Source organism: Cinclus cinclus, chromosome 1 (genome assembly GCF_963662255.1).
Source record: "Cinclus cinclus chromosome 1, bCinCin1.1, whole genome shotgun sequence".
Classification (NCBI taxonomy): Eukaryota; Metazoa; Chordata; class Aves; order Passeriformes; family Cinclidae; genus Cinclus; species Cinclus cinclus.
This window is the reverse complement of record NC_085046.1, coordinates 150,713,161-150,727,639: the sequence shown is the minus strand read 5'-3', so window position 1 is coordinate 150,727,639 and position 14,479 is coordinate 150,713,161. Positions and strand designations below refer to the sequence as shown.

General features: G+C 48.9%; 1 protein-coding gene across 1 annotated transcript in view; it reads left to right on the top strand.

Moving 5' to 3' along the window:
- Nucleotides 1–1,758: 1,758 nt before the first annotated feature.
- The window catches only part of ZC3H3 (zinc finger CCCH-type containing 3), a 131,283-nt gene continuing 118,562 nt past the window's right edge, over nucleotides 1,759–14,479 (top strand). Inside the window, exons 1-3 of the mRNA XM_062492250.1 lie at nucleotides 1,759–1,804; nucleotides 3,644–4,952; nucleotides 6,564–6,757. Of these exons, the coding sequence (XP_062348234.1) occupies nucleotides 1,759–1,804; nucleotides 3,644–4,952; nucleotides 6,564–6,757 (1,549 nt within the window). The remainder of the gene's footprint in view (nucleotides 1,805–3,643; nucleotides 4,953–6,563; nucleotides 6,758–14,479) is intronic.

Below are 14,479 nucleotides of genomic sequence, written 5' to 3'. Positions count from 1 at the left end.
CATCCCATTCCAATCCCTGCCATGGGCAGGGACGCCTTCCACTATCCCAGGCTGCTCCAAGCCCTGTCCAACCTGGCTATGGACACTTCCAGGGATGGGGCAGCCACAGTCTCTCTGGAAATTTCATTCCATCCCCTCAACCAGGGAAGAATTTCTTCACAATATTCCATTTAACCCTGTCTTCTGTCAGTTTGAAGACATTCCCTGTGTCCTATCTCTCCCTCCCTTGTCCCAAGTCCCTCTCCAGCTCTTCTGGAGCCCCTTTAGGCACTGGAAGGGGCTCTGAGGTCTTCCTGGAGCTTTCTCTTTTCCAGACTGGCCATTGCCAGCTCTCCCAGGCTGGCTCCAAGATTTCCAGTTTCCAAGTAGATAAATTGTGTTTCATGTGTCTCGGTAATTGCAGCCTCAGTGAGCCTTGGGAGCTGCAGATGTGAAGAAAGGAGGGAAGAAGAAATTTGGGAGAAAACATCACCCAAACCCCACCCCAATGGAACATGGAACCAATGGACCAGGGAGAGGTGGAGAAACAACCAAAGCCAGGAGAAAGAAAAATGAAGGAAAAACCAGCTCCCCCTTCTCTGTTCAGAACTGCAAATAATTCTGACATTTGGCTCAGTTTGTAGATCAGGCTCTTTCACACTGAGTGGAAGAATGTCTTTTGGAACAACAGTCATAGGAGAAATGCTGCAGCCATCTGATCATTGGGAAATAGGGACATCTGGACAACCCAGGTAGGGATGGGGACAGGAGGGGGACAGCTGGACCAGGTAGGGATGGGGACAGGAGATGGCTGGATGAGTTGTAGATGGAGCAGAGGCTGGGGACACAGAAGAGCCCTGGTGGCTCAGGCCGAGGACAGGAACAGCTGCTCCATGCTAACATGGGAACAGGGGACAGGGAGTGTTCAGGAAAATTAAGCCACACACACCAGAGTTTTATGTCCAAAAAGGAGACAGAGGAGTCTTTATATTTTATTCGAATAAAGGGAGAGGGCGTAGGGCATTCCCCTGGGGTCTGAAATTTTTGGAGGATGAAGCCTCCCTTTTATCCTAATTTCCTGGCCACATTTCCCTCTCTCTTTCCCCATTGGCTGAGGTACTTGAGAGATACAGACTTCCCAGAAAACCTGATACCTAAGATTCCCCTCTAATGTATAACCCTCCATTTTATTTTTTAATTCTTATGGAATTTCGTGGTTTTCCCCATTGTTTCTTTAATCTTTCAATATCCAGTTTCATTTATCAGCAAACCTGCAGTTTGTTTGTAAAGGCAAATAGCTTTTTTCCCCATTCATCAACCAGTGGAATGTTCTTCCCATTGTTTCTTTTATCTCTCAGTGCTAGTCTTATCTACCAGCAGACCCACAGCTTGTTTGTAAAGACAAATCCCTCATTCCTTTCGGGGAGGAACAGGGACTTTGGACCAGGCTGAGATGAGGACAGGGGCTGGTGACAGTTGGACCAGGAGATGGGAAGAGTGACTGGTGACAGTTGAACCAGTCTGAGATGGGAACAGGGGACAGCCGGGCTATCCCAGGCCGGGGACAAAGGCCGGGGACAACCAGGCCGAGCTGAGTTCAGCTCAACACCAGGCCCAGCCCAGTCCTCAGTTTAGGCCGCACTGTCCCGTCCCCGTTGCCAGGCAACGGTCGCTGACGTCACGTGACCGATCAGGAGCGCTCATGTGGGTCCGTTGGCGGCGGGTGGCGCCGGTTGATGACGTCACGGCGCCGCGGTGCCGTGCGGGAGCGCTGCGGGAATGGAGGAACGGGAGCGGCTGTGCCGGGAGATCCGAGTGCTCCAGGGTGCGAGAATCGGGGGGATCGGGAGTGGGAGAGGCTGTGCCGGGGGATCCGAATGCTCCAGAGTGCGGGAATCGGGGGGATCGGGAGTGGGAGAGGCTGTGCCGGGGGATACGAGTGCTCCAGGGTGCGGGAATCGGGGGGATCGGGAGTGGGAGAGGCTGTGCCGGGGGATACGAGTGCTCCAGAGTGCGGGAATCGGGGGGATCGGGAGTGGGAGAGGCTGTGCCGGGGGATCCAAGTGCTCCAGAGTGCGGGAATCGGGGAGATCCGGGAATGGGAGCGGCTGTGCCGGGAGATCTGAGTGCTCCAGGTTGTGAAGGGATCAGCGGGGAAAAAAGGGAATGGGGGACGAGGAAAAGAGGACGGGGTCGGAAAACAGGGAGCGGCTGCGAGGAGGGGGGCTGGGAGGAATGTGAAAGAACCTGGAGGAGGGATAAGGGGAAATCTGGGCATCTTGGAGGGTGGCGTGGTGTTTTAAAGGAATTTTGGGAATCTGTGGTGGGACAGGTTGTGATGGGACCTGAGAAGTCGTTGGTGGGGGAGGGACAAGCTGTGAAAAGGATGTTGAATTTTAGGGGAGGTTTGGGGGGGAGTATGAGTGGGATGGGGATGGAGAAGATCCCAGTGTGCTGGGATAAGGAAGGAGAGAGGAAAAGAGAGGACTCAGGAGTTTTGGGAGAAGAGGGAAGTGATCCAGGGGGTGCTGGGAAAAGGTAGAAAGGCCCATGGAGTAAAGGGGGATTTTAGGGTCCCCACATCTGGGAATTCCCACAGTGTTGCTCTTGGCAGGGTCTGGGACTCTCCTGGCTTTGGGAAGGGGCTTTTCCCTATTCCACAGCCCTGGGCTGGGAGCACAGAGTTGGAATGTTTATCCATGTGCCCTTCCCTAGCTCTGGAAAGCAGCAGGGTTTATTTTAGCGCCAGTTCCCTCTATTTTTAACCTTCAAAGTAAATTTTCCTCATTTGTGAGGCCACAATCTCTGCTCAGGACTTGGGATTTGCTTCTCCAGGAGCTCCTACATGAGAGAGAGGAAAACAGTCCTTGCTTTTCCATGAGGAATGTGCTGACACGGCTCTCCCGGCAGCTCGCCGTGACCCCGGTGAAGGAAAAACTGCCTGAAATACCAGGCTCCAAATTCCTTTGGGAATCACTCATGGGAAAGGTTTTCTAAACACTGAGGCTGGACAAGGACACAAATTCCTGAATTTACAGGGATGTTGGTGGATCAAAACACCAGGAAGAGGTGGTGGCTTCCAGAGGGACACAACAGCAAAACCTTGGAGTGTCCTTGTTGCTGCTTTAAGGGAAGCGAGGAAGGGAACTTGAGAAGGGTCTGGAGTATCAGGAGGAGCTGAGGGAGCTGGGTGGCTCATCCTGGAGAAAAGGAGGCTGGCTCCCTAAAATTCCCTGACAGGAAGATGGAGTCAGGTGGGATCAGGATCTGTCAGGACACAGGGAATGGCTTGCCACTGCCAGAATGCAGGGATAGATGGGATATTAGGAAGGAATTCTTCCCTGTGAGGATGGTGAGGGGTTTGGAATTGAATTCCCAGAGAAGCAGTGGCTGCCCCTGGATCCCTGGAAGCGTCCAAGGCCAAATTGAATGGGGTTTGGAGCAACTTGTAGAGCCCAAGGATATGGTAGGGAACCAGATGTTCTTGAAGGTCCCTTCCAACCCAAACCATTCCTGGGTGCTGTGAGTCCATAACTTTTCCTTCCACCCTGGCTCATCCAAAACCCCAGTGATGATGCAATTCCAGCACAAGGTAAAGCTGCTCTGTGTTGCTCTCATATTCCCATGGGATCAGGGAATTAATGCTCTGTCTTCTCTTCCACAGGTCTCATCAACAGCCACAGGAACATGCATGGGAATGTCCCGCGTCCGGCGTCATCGGCTCCTCTGAGGTGGAACAACCCCCACCAGCCTGGCTACACCAGGAGAGGAGCCTTTTCCACTAGATACCCCCAGCAGGCTCCCAGGAATTTCCACCCACGCCAGACTCACTTGTGGAGGAAAAAATACTCCCTGGACAACAGGCTGCCAGGATCAGGGTATGATGTTGGAAGTGCTTCCAGCACTTCCTCCCAGGGTTTTGGGAGCCTTGGGGACAGCCAGACTCCTGAGCCACCAGAATCATCCCCAGAGAGACATGTGGACTTCACCACAGATGGGAACATTGTTGTGGATATCCAGGTGCCACAAAGGGCTGGCCAGGAAAATGTGGGTCCTTATGGTGGTTTTTCTGGGCGGGAAGCGGTGGTGGCTCCTTCGGCAGATGGAAGTGTTCAGAAATCTCTTCTCCAGAAGGAAGAGAGAAGACCTTCCCTATCCATTTCGTTCAGTTCCACATCAAGGACTGTGTGCCTGCCTGGAAGTGGAGCTGGGAGCTCCTTTTCCACCTCTGGAAGCAGCAGTGAGAGTGCCGTGGCGCTGAAGTCAGAGCCACAAAAACCTCTGGAATTGCCAGGTCAGGAGCCAGCCCAGCACTCTGCACGGATCAAGGCAGAACCACCCTCTCCAGGGCATCCGACTAGTGAGGAAGTCTGGGGTGCTTCCCTACATCCCAAACTCTTTGGGAATGCTGAGATGCCCTCTCCACCTGCTCAGGCTGGGGTGACTCCAGTGAAGAGCAAAATTCTTGTAATTCCCAAAGCTCCTGCTCTCCAAAAAGCTGCCTCAGCACACATCTCCAGCAAATCTCAGAAATTCAGGAAAAATAACTACACATGGGTGGCAAACCCTGGGAAAAACTCTCGGATTGTGAAGAGGTGGGCGAGCCCTCGAGCCGAAAATTCCAAGAAGGGCATTGCAGGAACAGACAAAGGTGCTAAAATCTCCCCCAAAGCGGATTTGGGAACAAAGGTAAAGAAGTTGGGATTGCAATCCAAGCTGGGGGTTTCTCCCAGTAAATATAAATGGAAAGCTTCCAGCTTGCAGACTTTGCCTTCTACTTCCAAGTCAGCATTCCAGTGGAGATCTGAGGACCAGAAGCCTCCAGCCCCAAATATCCCTCAATCCACCTCTGTCCCAGCTCTGAGCACAGCGTCTGTTGTTCCCAGTGGGATGAAATCCTTTGGAGAGGCTTCACTGTCCAGTTACAAAGTGAAGAGTCGGACAAAAATCATCAAGAGGAAAGGGAACGTGGGGTAAGTTGGTTTGGATTTTGTGTTCGTGGATTTCATGTCAAGTTGTGGCTGTGAGAGGAATTCCACTGAGGGTTGTTGTGTGCTGGAGGATTTATGGAATCATGGAATGTTTGGGTTGGAAGATCTTAAAAATCATGGAATTCCATACCCCTTCTATGAACCTTCCACTATCCCAGGCTGCTCCAAGCCCTGTCCAGCCTGGCCTTGTACACTTCAGGGATGGGGCAGCCACAGCTCCTCTGGGAATTCTATTCCAGGGCCACCCTTCAAGGGAAGAATTCATTCCTAATATCCCATCTAATTCTGCCCTCTGGCAGCGGGAAACCATTCCCTGTGTCCTTCATCCCTTGTCCCAGGTCCCTCTCAAGCTCTCCTGAAGCCCCTGTAGGCACTGGAAGGGGCTCTGAGGTCTCCCTGGAGCCTTCTTTTCTCAGGCTGGACATTCCCAGCTCTCACAGCCTGGCTCCAGAGCCGAGGGACTCCATTCCTTGGAGCATCTCTGTGGCCTCCTCTGGATTTGCTCCAGCAGTTCCACATCCTCCTGATGTTGGGTGATCCAGAGCTGGATCCTGTGAATCCCTGTAGTCACCACCACTTCCTCACTCTGCAAAGAAAGCTGCACTTTCCTTGATTTAATTTCAAACTCTCATAATTGTTGTGTTAATTCCTGCTTCTGTTTCCCAGATATCTTCAGGAAACCTAGCAGCTTTCCATCCTTACCTTGCCCTCCTGCTTTGCCTGGAAAACTATCAGTGGGTGGATTTTGCTGGGAAAACCACTCTGGAGCAGCCTGGAGAAGCTGGGAATATTTGGGATTTTTTGGCAATTCAGGGTGACCTCCCACAGCTTGGTAAATTCCAGCAGAACCAGGGCAGAGGGAAGGGATCATTCTTCTGTGCTGGGCACTGCTGAGGCTCCTCAAATCTTGGGGGGAATATATTGAGGATCTGGAGCTTGTCCAGGGCTGGGAATGGAGCTGGGGGAGGGTCTGGAGCATCAGGAGCAGCTGAGGGAGCTGGGAGAACTTAGCCTGGAGAAAAGGAGTCTCAGGGTGAACCTTCTGGCTCCCTGAATTCCCTGACAGGAGAGTGAAGCCAGGAGGGATCAGGATCTCCCAAGGAACAAGGGACAGGATGTGAGGAAACAGCCTCAAAGTGCTCCAGGAGAGGTTCAGTTTGGATATTGGGAAAATTCCTTCCCGTAAAGGGTGTCAGGCATTGGCAATCCCCATCCCTGGAGGGATTAATATCCTTGTGGATGTCATCTTGGGGACATGGTCAGTGGTGGGAAATGCTTTGACTTGACGATCTCAGAGGTCTTTTCCAAGCTAAACAATTCCATGATTCCATGATTCAGTCCCTCACATCTGCAGAGCAGAAGACAATGAGTAAGTTTGGCTGTCAAACACCTCATTCTCCCATCTGTTCCTTGCCAGGAATTCCTCACATTTGCCCATTTCCTTGGAATTTTCTGTTCAGAGCTCCTCCTCCGCCTCAGCCAGAGGAGAATCCTGGTGGGATTTGACTCCTCTCAGAGCTCTGGAGAAGGACACCAGGAGTGCTTTGGTCACTTCCCTGCTCCCTCCTAACCGTGTGACATTCCCTTTCCTAGTTTCTCCACAGATAAGAAGAACATCTCTCCCACCACAGCTCTGAAGAGCCGCTTCCACCTCCGGAGGAGAAATTCCATGCGGGGAAAACCTTCGGTTACGGCGAAACGCTCCTCGCCCCGGGGCCTGGTGCAGATTTCCAAGCACCGGCTCTGCCGGATGCCAGCGACCAGGACACAGGTGGCCACCAAGGAAGGTAGGAGCAGGCATTCCAAGGGCTCACTGACTCGGTGGAGTGATTCCAAGGGTTCTTGGATTTGGGAGTGTGTTGCCACATCCTCCTGGAGGCGTTGTTGGTCCTGGAGCAAACATTGAGGAGAAGTTTGATTCCATATCCGTCTTGTCTTTTGGTATCACCACACAAAAGCTGTTTCCTGCTTTTCCTGGGGTTTTCCTGGATTTTCAGGAGGGTTTACCAAGAAGGAAGAGGTTGGCAGAGGTAGGAACACACAATCTCTCACCTATATCCCAGTACTGTGTCCAGTTTTGGATCTGATTTGCTTAAAACACCAATAATTAGTAGAATACTGAATCCATCATGTTTGGGAACAGGGAATTTGCATCCATGTCCTGCTTCCTTGGAGCAGAACTTAGAAATCAGAGTGGCACCTCCAGGTGTCTGGAATGTTGTTGGGGTGTTGGTGGCTCTAAGTCTGGTTCTTCTGTTCCATAGGGATATTTTTGTGGATAAAAGGCTTTCCCCCCCGGGATTTAGTTGTTTCAGATGGATATAAGGCACATTTTCCCTGTGGGAATTGCTGGATTTGGGAGAGGGCTTTTGGATCAGTTATAGCTGTGATTTGTCTCCAGTTATATTTGGGATTATTTTGTGTTCAGACAGCTCCATTGAGATGTTGCTGAGTTTTCCTGGATGAGGGATTTTGGACAAGGGGCTGGAGTGCCAGGACAGAGGGGAATGGCTTCCCACTGCCAGAGGGCTGGGTTAGATGGGAAATTGGGAGGGAATTCTTCCCTGGGAGGGTGGTGAGGTGCTGGATTAGAATTTCCAGAGAAGCTGTGGCTGTCCCTGCATCCCTGGAAGTGTCCAAGGCCAGGTGGGAGGGGCTTGGAGCAACCTGGGATAGTGGAAGGTGTCCCAACCCATGGTAGGGGTGTTGGAATTCCATGATCTTTGAGTTTTCTAACCCAAATCATTCCATGAAAAGGCAGAAAGCTCTGGAGACGCAGTGCAGTTTGGGATTGCTACAGCATTTTAACCTCGGAGGGAATTGAGGCAGTGATGATTCCAGGGATTTCAGCTTTTTTTGGAATCCCAGTTCCTTGATTGAAGGGAATGTTCCCGTACTGAAATCTTGATTTTAACTGGATAGGAATGAGAAAATAAAGCAGGAATGTGGTTTTGATCCAGGCTTTGGAAAGTTGTCAAATAAAGAACGTTGGAGAATGGGAGGAGAAAAAGAGAATAGGTCTGGAAGTGACCCTGTGGGAGCAGGGAGTTCATTCCCCCCTCCAAAGTGGATCCAATTATCCAACTTTTCCTGGCAGATGCTTCTCTGTGTGGCACCTTCTCCTTTGCAGAGAAGTTCAGGAAGAGCCCAGATTTCCTTGAAATTCCCTTAGTGAATTTTGGATTTGCTCCCTTTGACTAAAATTGGCTTTCTGGATTTGAATCCTTTTGTACTTCAAGATTTTTCTTGGAGAGCTTCAATCCCAGGCAGAGATTTGCAGCTTCATGTGTTGGAATATTCTTAAAATATGGAAAAAAAAATATTCTTAAAATATGGAAAGCTGTGGAATTATTCCAGGGCTGTTCCTCTGTGTGCTCCAGGACTCCATGGTTTTCTTTTTTTCCCCAGGTTTAGTAGGAAAAGATTATTGGGTGATGGATGGGGCAGGGATATTCCCAACTCTGGGAGATCCTGGATGCTCACAGGGACTGGGACAACTCCCACATTCCCTGTGTTCTGTCTAAATGTATAATTATGGGTGTGGTGCCATTGTCTTCTGGTTCCACAGGGAGCTGGGGGATAAATGAAGTTTTGTGGATTCAGTTCCTGGCTCACAGGTTATCCAAGAGGTTTTGGGGAGGTTGTTTTGGTTTCTTTTGGGGCAAAGTGTGGATATTAGTCCCAGCAGAATATTGTGGATATTAATCACCACAAAGTGGAGGAATTTCCAGTCTTTTCCATTTCTCTTTGGACAGGTGTGAGGGAAGTAAATGGGGTTACTGGGATATACTGGGATCAGGAATGAAGCAGGGAGGTGGATCCATTTCTGGGATCACACTGGAGGGAAATACAGAGGGAAGGAACGTTCCCAATTTCCTGCAGGGCAGTGTGTCTGAAAAAGCTGGGGATGTGGGGCCTGTGGTGACACAGCCTAGCTGGTTTCCTGTTTGTCCTGTTCCACAGGATTTTGGGATCTGTGACACAGCTCTGTGAACCACACCAAGACATTGGTCCTGCTTTTCCCAAGTCCTGGTCTTGTCTCCTAACTTTCCAATTCCCTTCTTGGACCCAAATGATTCTATTTGGTCTCGTCAGTAGGGAAGCTCTTCCAGCCATTGCTGAGGCTTGAACTGGGATTGGTGTTTGCCAATGCTCTGTCCAGAGGTACTTCCCTCTGTGGGAATTGCTTTTATTTAGGGATCAGAGAGCAGATGAGAAGTGGCAGATTAGTAGGAATTTCCTTGGGATTATTTGTGCTGTTCCACCTGAGATGAGGGATCCACCTGCAGCTCTTATAAATTAATTCCAGCATACTTGATTAAGTGAAATGTTTAATAACTGCTCAGATGTTGGAGTGTGTCCCAAATGGAAGTTTTTTTCCAATGGGCTGGTGGAGCAAGAAGGAAGTTCCAGGTCAGGCTCAGGGATGGGATGGAAGAGGGATAAAAGGTAGTGGTTGTTTCCTTATCCAGGAGGAAAGGTGCAGAACCAGTGAGGATCATCAAGGTCTTGGGTGCCATTGTGTTGGTTAAAACCATGGAATGGTCTGGGTGGGAAGGGACCTTGGAAATCGTGGAATTCCAGCACCCTGCCATGGGGGGAACACCTTCCACTATCCCAGCTTGCTCCAAGCTTCATCCAAGCTGGCCTTGGACACTTCCAGGGATGGAGCAGCCACAGTTTCTCTGGGAATTCCTTTCCAGAACCTTCCCAATCTCACAGACAGGAATTCCTTTCCAAATCACATCTATCCCTGCTCTCTAGCAGTGGGAAGCCATTCCCTGTATTCTGGCACTTCAGGTCATTGTCCAAAAGTCCCTCTTCTGCTTTCTTGGTGCCCCTTTAGGCACTGTAAGGAGCTCTGAGGTCTGCCTGGATCCTTCTGTTGTCCAGGCTGGACATTCCCAGCTCTCCCAGCCAGTCTAAATGCCAAATGAGCTTTTTGTCCATGTTTCCCATCACTTTGGGAATCCTTTATCCATTTTCTCCAGACTGAAGATGGAATATTCCCAAAAGTTCAGGGATGGCATCTTATTCTCACTGGTTTTGAGGGAACAGGCCAACTTCTAAGTAAGGTTTGACCAATCCAGGTGTGATAACAGTGGGCTATTCCTGCTTTTCCCATCCTAAAAGTCCCATGCCAGAGGATATGGGAAACCTACGTTTTTCCAACAGCTTTTTCTTATCTATTTAAGATTTTTTTTTGCAGGATGAGGCTTATTCCCAGCCTAGTTTTTGATGACAGACACCTGAGTTCTGGTAGTTGGGAACTTTTCTTCACCATTCCTTGGCCTGCTTGGGCATCCGAGCTGTCATTTCTTATTCCCAGGGCTTTTTCCTTGGGAAAAACTAGGAATAAGTGCTTCAAATGAAGATTTATTGTTTTTTTTTGTTTCTATTTCATTTTAATGTCAGAGATGTGGAAAATGTACAGATGTGGAGAATGGGAGTGAAGACTGCATGGTACATTGGGAAAATTGGGATTTTTGCAGGAGAATCGGGGGCTTTTCCAGGAGAATTGGGGATTTTGGGAAGCACACACAGCCCTGCAGAGGGCACTCGTGCCTTTCCCATCTCCTCAGTCCACCTTTTTCTGGTTATTGATGGCCTAATTTCATCTGTATGTGAAAGAAAGCAGATCTGGAGTAATTTGCAGCAATAACCTGCTAATGCCGGGCCAGTATCAAAATTCCCATGTTCATTCCCGGTGGCAGATAAAACACTAATATATAATTATCCTTGCAAATTGGATTGTTTTAAATAACCAAAAGGCTACGGCCAGGGAGAAAACCATCCCATTTCCCTGGAGTTCCTATTGCGGGGTAATTGCTGCGTTCAATCAATTTCCTTGGCATTAGAAATTCCATCACAATCAACATTAAGCTTTATTCATTGTGATGGCAAAGAGCCGGATCATTTCTCCTCTTTTCCTTAACTGGCAAAATTAATCAGGGAAAAGATTTTAAACATTTACCCGTGCGAAAGAGGTCAGCTCTGCCACTATATTGCTCAGCAGATAAGGGGGCTAATAAAAAGAAAATTGAATTACTAATGATCGCCAGGAACAGAGTATATAAAACCTGGCAATCGCCCGGTGCAGGAAAAAAAGGGAATCAATTTTCTCCGGACAAGGTGCGCTCGTTTTTTATTTTGGCTCATATTATCAGCAATTTAATTGGAGAGAGCATAAACAGGAGGAAACAGTTAGGGAATAATGAGGCTGAAGGTGTAAAATCCTGCAGGATAGATGCTGGACACAATTTATTTGGCACAACAGATAATCACTTTAATTGAATCCAAAAGTGCAGCGTTCAGCAGCGCCGGCTCCGCGCCTCGCCTGGGGGGATCATGGAATATTACAAAGAGGCTCCTCTGTGTCTTTTCCACCTCTGTAATGTCCCCTTCCAGGCAGGGCTGCTCTGGGATTGCTTCGGCACGGTCACAGCTGGCTGGAAGCAGGAGATGGAGAGAGCAGGAGGGAGATTCTCCAGGGACTTTTCCTTATTTATGTTGTGTTTGTTCCTTAAATAATTCGGTGCTTGCTGGGTTGGATGGTTCCGTTTGAGACCTGTTGTGTCCTACTTGAGTTGAACTTGGAATCGTGGGTTGGGATTTGGGTTGGGAGGGACCTCAAAGATTAACTTGTTCTGTCTGAGTTCAAAGCCTGGCTCCCTTTTCCTGCTCCTTTTTCCTCCCTTTAATACTTAGAAGTATTAAAGGAACTTCTAGGGAGCTTTTATATTTTTTCCTGGGAGAAGTGAGTGGTTCATCCTGGAATTTAGATCCCAGAATGGTTTGGGTTGGAAGAGACCTTGAAGATGATCCAATTCCACCCCCATGCCATAGGCAGGGAACCTTCCACTATCCCAGGTTTCTCCAAGTCCTGTCCAACCTGGCATTGGATACTTCCAGGGATCCAGGGGCAGCCACAGCTTCCCTGGGAATTCTATTCCAGCTCCTCACCACCTTCCCAGGGAAGAATTCCTTCCCAATATCCCACTAAACCTTCCTTCTTTCTCCTTAAGTAGATGGCAGATTGTTGGAACATCCCATCTGTGGCTTTGCAACTCCATGGCCAAAGGAGGAATAATTTGGGAGCGCATCCTTGTTGGATCCACTACATCCAACCTGGTTTTGTGTTGCTTCCCTTGAAAATATTCCTTCCCTGCTTATCTTCCCCTTTCTCCTGCTCCAGACTGAGATAAACCAGTGGTTTGTGTTACCAGCTTCCTGCTTTTCCTGTGTTGCCACACCAGTGTTGAAACTGCCAGACAGAAGGAATGCTGTTTATTTTCCCATCTTCCTAAAGAGAAATCCCACAGGATTCAGAAAACCCACTTCACCCTGCGTCTGCAGAAGGTTCTCCAACTCTTTACTTACATAATCACCCTCCAAAAAATTCCCTAAACCCACATTTTTCTCCTCCTTTCTCCACAGGATGTGACATGAGGGGGTCAGGATGGGCAAGGAGTGTTTGCTTGGAAAAACACTGGAGGCAAAAGTAGCAGGAGCTGCTTTGCATTACTCGAGCAAGTAAAGGGGGTGTAAATGGTGAGGAGCAAGTTATGGTTGGCATCTGAATGCTCAGCTGCTGATAATTTTATCGACACCGGGTGTTTGGATCCCTCTGGCAGCTCTGAAAATCTCAGCCCTGGATTTTATGCCCTCTCCTATTTTTTTTTTCTTTATGCTTCCAGCAGGTCGATTCCCAGTGGGGCAGCAATTGAGGGAATTTTGGAGGCTTTTTTTTCCCCCTTGTTTTGTGTTTTATTTTATATTTATTTTATTTTTCATCTGAGTTGTGTGAGGTTTTGCTGCTCTTCGAAGAGACGCCTCTGATCGCGTTACGGCTGAGCTAAGCTCTTGATCCCTTCCCTCAGGGAAGCCCTTGGATCACACACACAACTCCTCAGAGTTCATCACATCTTTTTCTTCTCTCCATTGTTACTCCCATTTTCCCAAATTCCTTCCAGCTATTCCAAACCCTTCCAAGGTCACCACTCTCTGTCATTCCTCTGTCCCACCTAGGTTTGACCTTGCCCAGAAATCATTCCATTGCCAGCTCTCTTTCCTCTGGCTTGTCCTTGGGAACCAGGGGGGGGAGTGTGGCTGGTGAGGTGGCTCCTCACTTCTTCAGGAATTGGGAAAAGTTCAAATTCTTGGCTCTTTGCCGGCCCCAGTTACGTCAGCGGTCGTAAGTAACGGTTTTGGGTTTCCGCCTTGACTTGGCATTTCCAGGTGACTTGTCCCGAGCTGCAAGAGGAGCTGCAGGCATGGAGCCAGGATTGGGAATTCTCTTTGCAGGGCCCTCTTTTAAAAATAACAGCCTGCTGGGAGCGAGGGGATGGGCCTTGCCTTTAGGAAGCATTCCCATGTAGGTGTTGGATTTGGGATTGGGGAAATCGGGGCCTGTGACAGAGGGAACATCTAAAGGGAAATGAGGGGTCCTGAAGGTGACAATTCCTGCGTCTTTCCCTGTAGAATTTGACCTGCACACAATTTGTTTTGGAAGCCACATCCCTGGAAATACTCCAGGCCAGGTAGGATGGGACATGGAGCAGCCTGGTCCAGTGGAATGTGTCCCATGGCAGGGGGGTGGAAGGAGATGATTTTGAAGGTCCCTTCCCACCCAAAACATTCCATGTTTTAATCAGTCGCCTCTCAATCCCTGTTTTAGGTAGCTTTACCTCAATATTTTTACTTCAATCCCAATTTTAGAGCCTTTCCTGTGCAGCTCCAGCTCTGTTGGATTGGGAAACTCCATTGGTAGCCAGCAGCTCTTTGGGAATAGTCTATTTATACACTAATAGCAAAAATACTTGCCTTTGGGGATGGATGAGATCCTTCCATTGGCTTTGACCCTTGATATTTCCAAGTCTGTGGGGGGCTTTGTGTAAGACTCCAAACCTTTCAGGGATGGCACAGTGCAGAACTAAAATAGACAGGGAAAAAAAAAAAAACAGAGGGGAAAAGAAAATGGGAAAGAGAGCAGTAGGTGCTGAACTCCTCGTTTGGCCTCCTGGAGGCTTGCCTGGACTTAAATATTTCCAGGGATGAAGCATCCACAAATTCTCTGGGCAACCAGGACCTCACCACCCTCACAGGGAAGAATTTCTGCCCAATATCCCATCTGAACCTACCCTCAGCTTGCAGCAAATCCCCCTTATCCTGTCACTCCACACTCTTGGAAACAAATCTGTGTTTTGGAAACAGATATTTATTTGTCCATGGAATGCTTTGGCTTGGAATGGACCTTTAGGAGTCTCCTAATCCAACCAAAAATGAAGCTTTTAAATCAGGTTTGCACCTGCTGGTTGGAATTGGGCAGAATTTCAGGGCTGATCCCTCCTACCCCTCTGCTTGTCTTTCCTTGGGCTTTGAAAAAAAAATAAGGAAAATAAAAGTGGGTGTTTAAGGTACTTAAAAATGCCCTGTAACTGAAAAGTGACAATGAGTCCCTTTTCCCTGGTTTTTTTTTCTTCCTTTTACTATTTTCTCCCACTTAATAA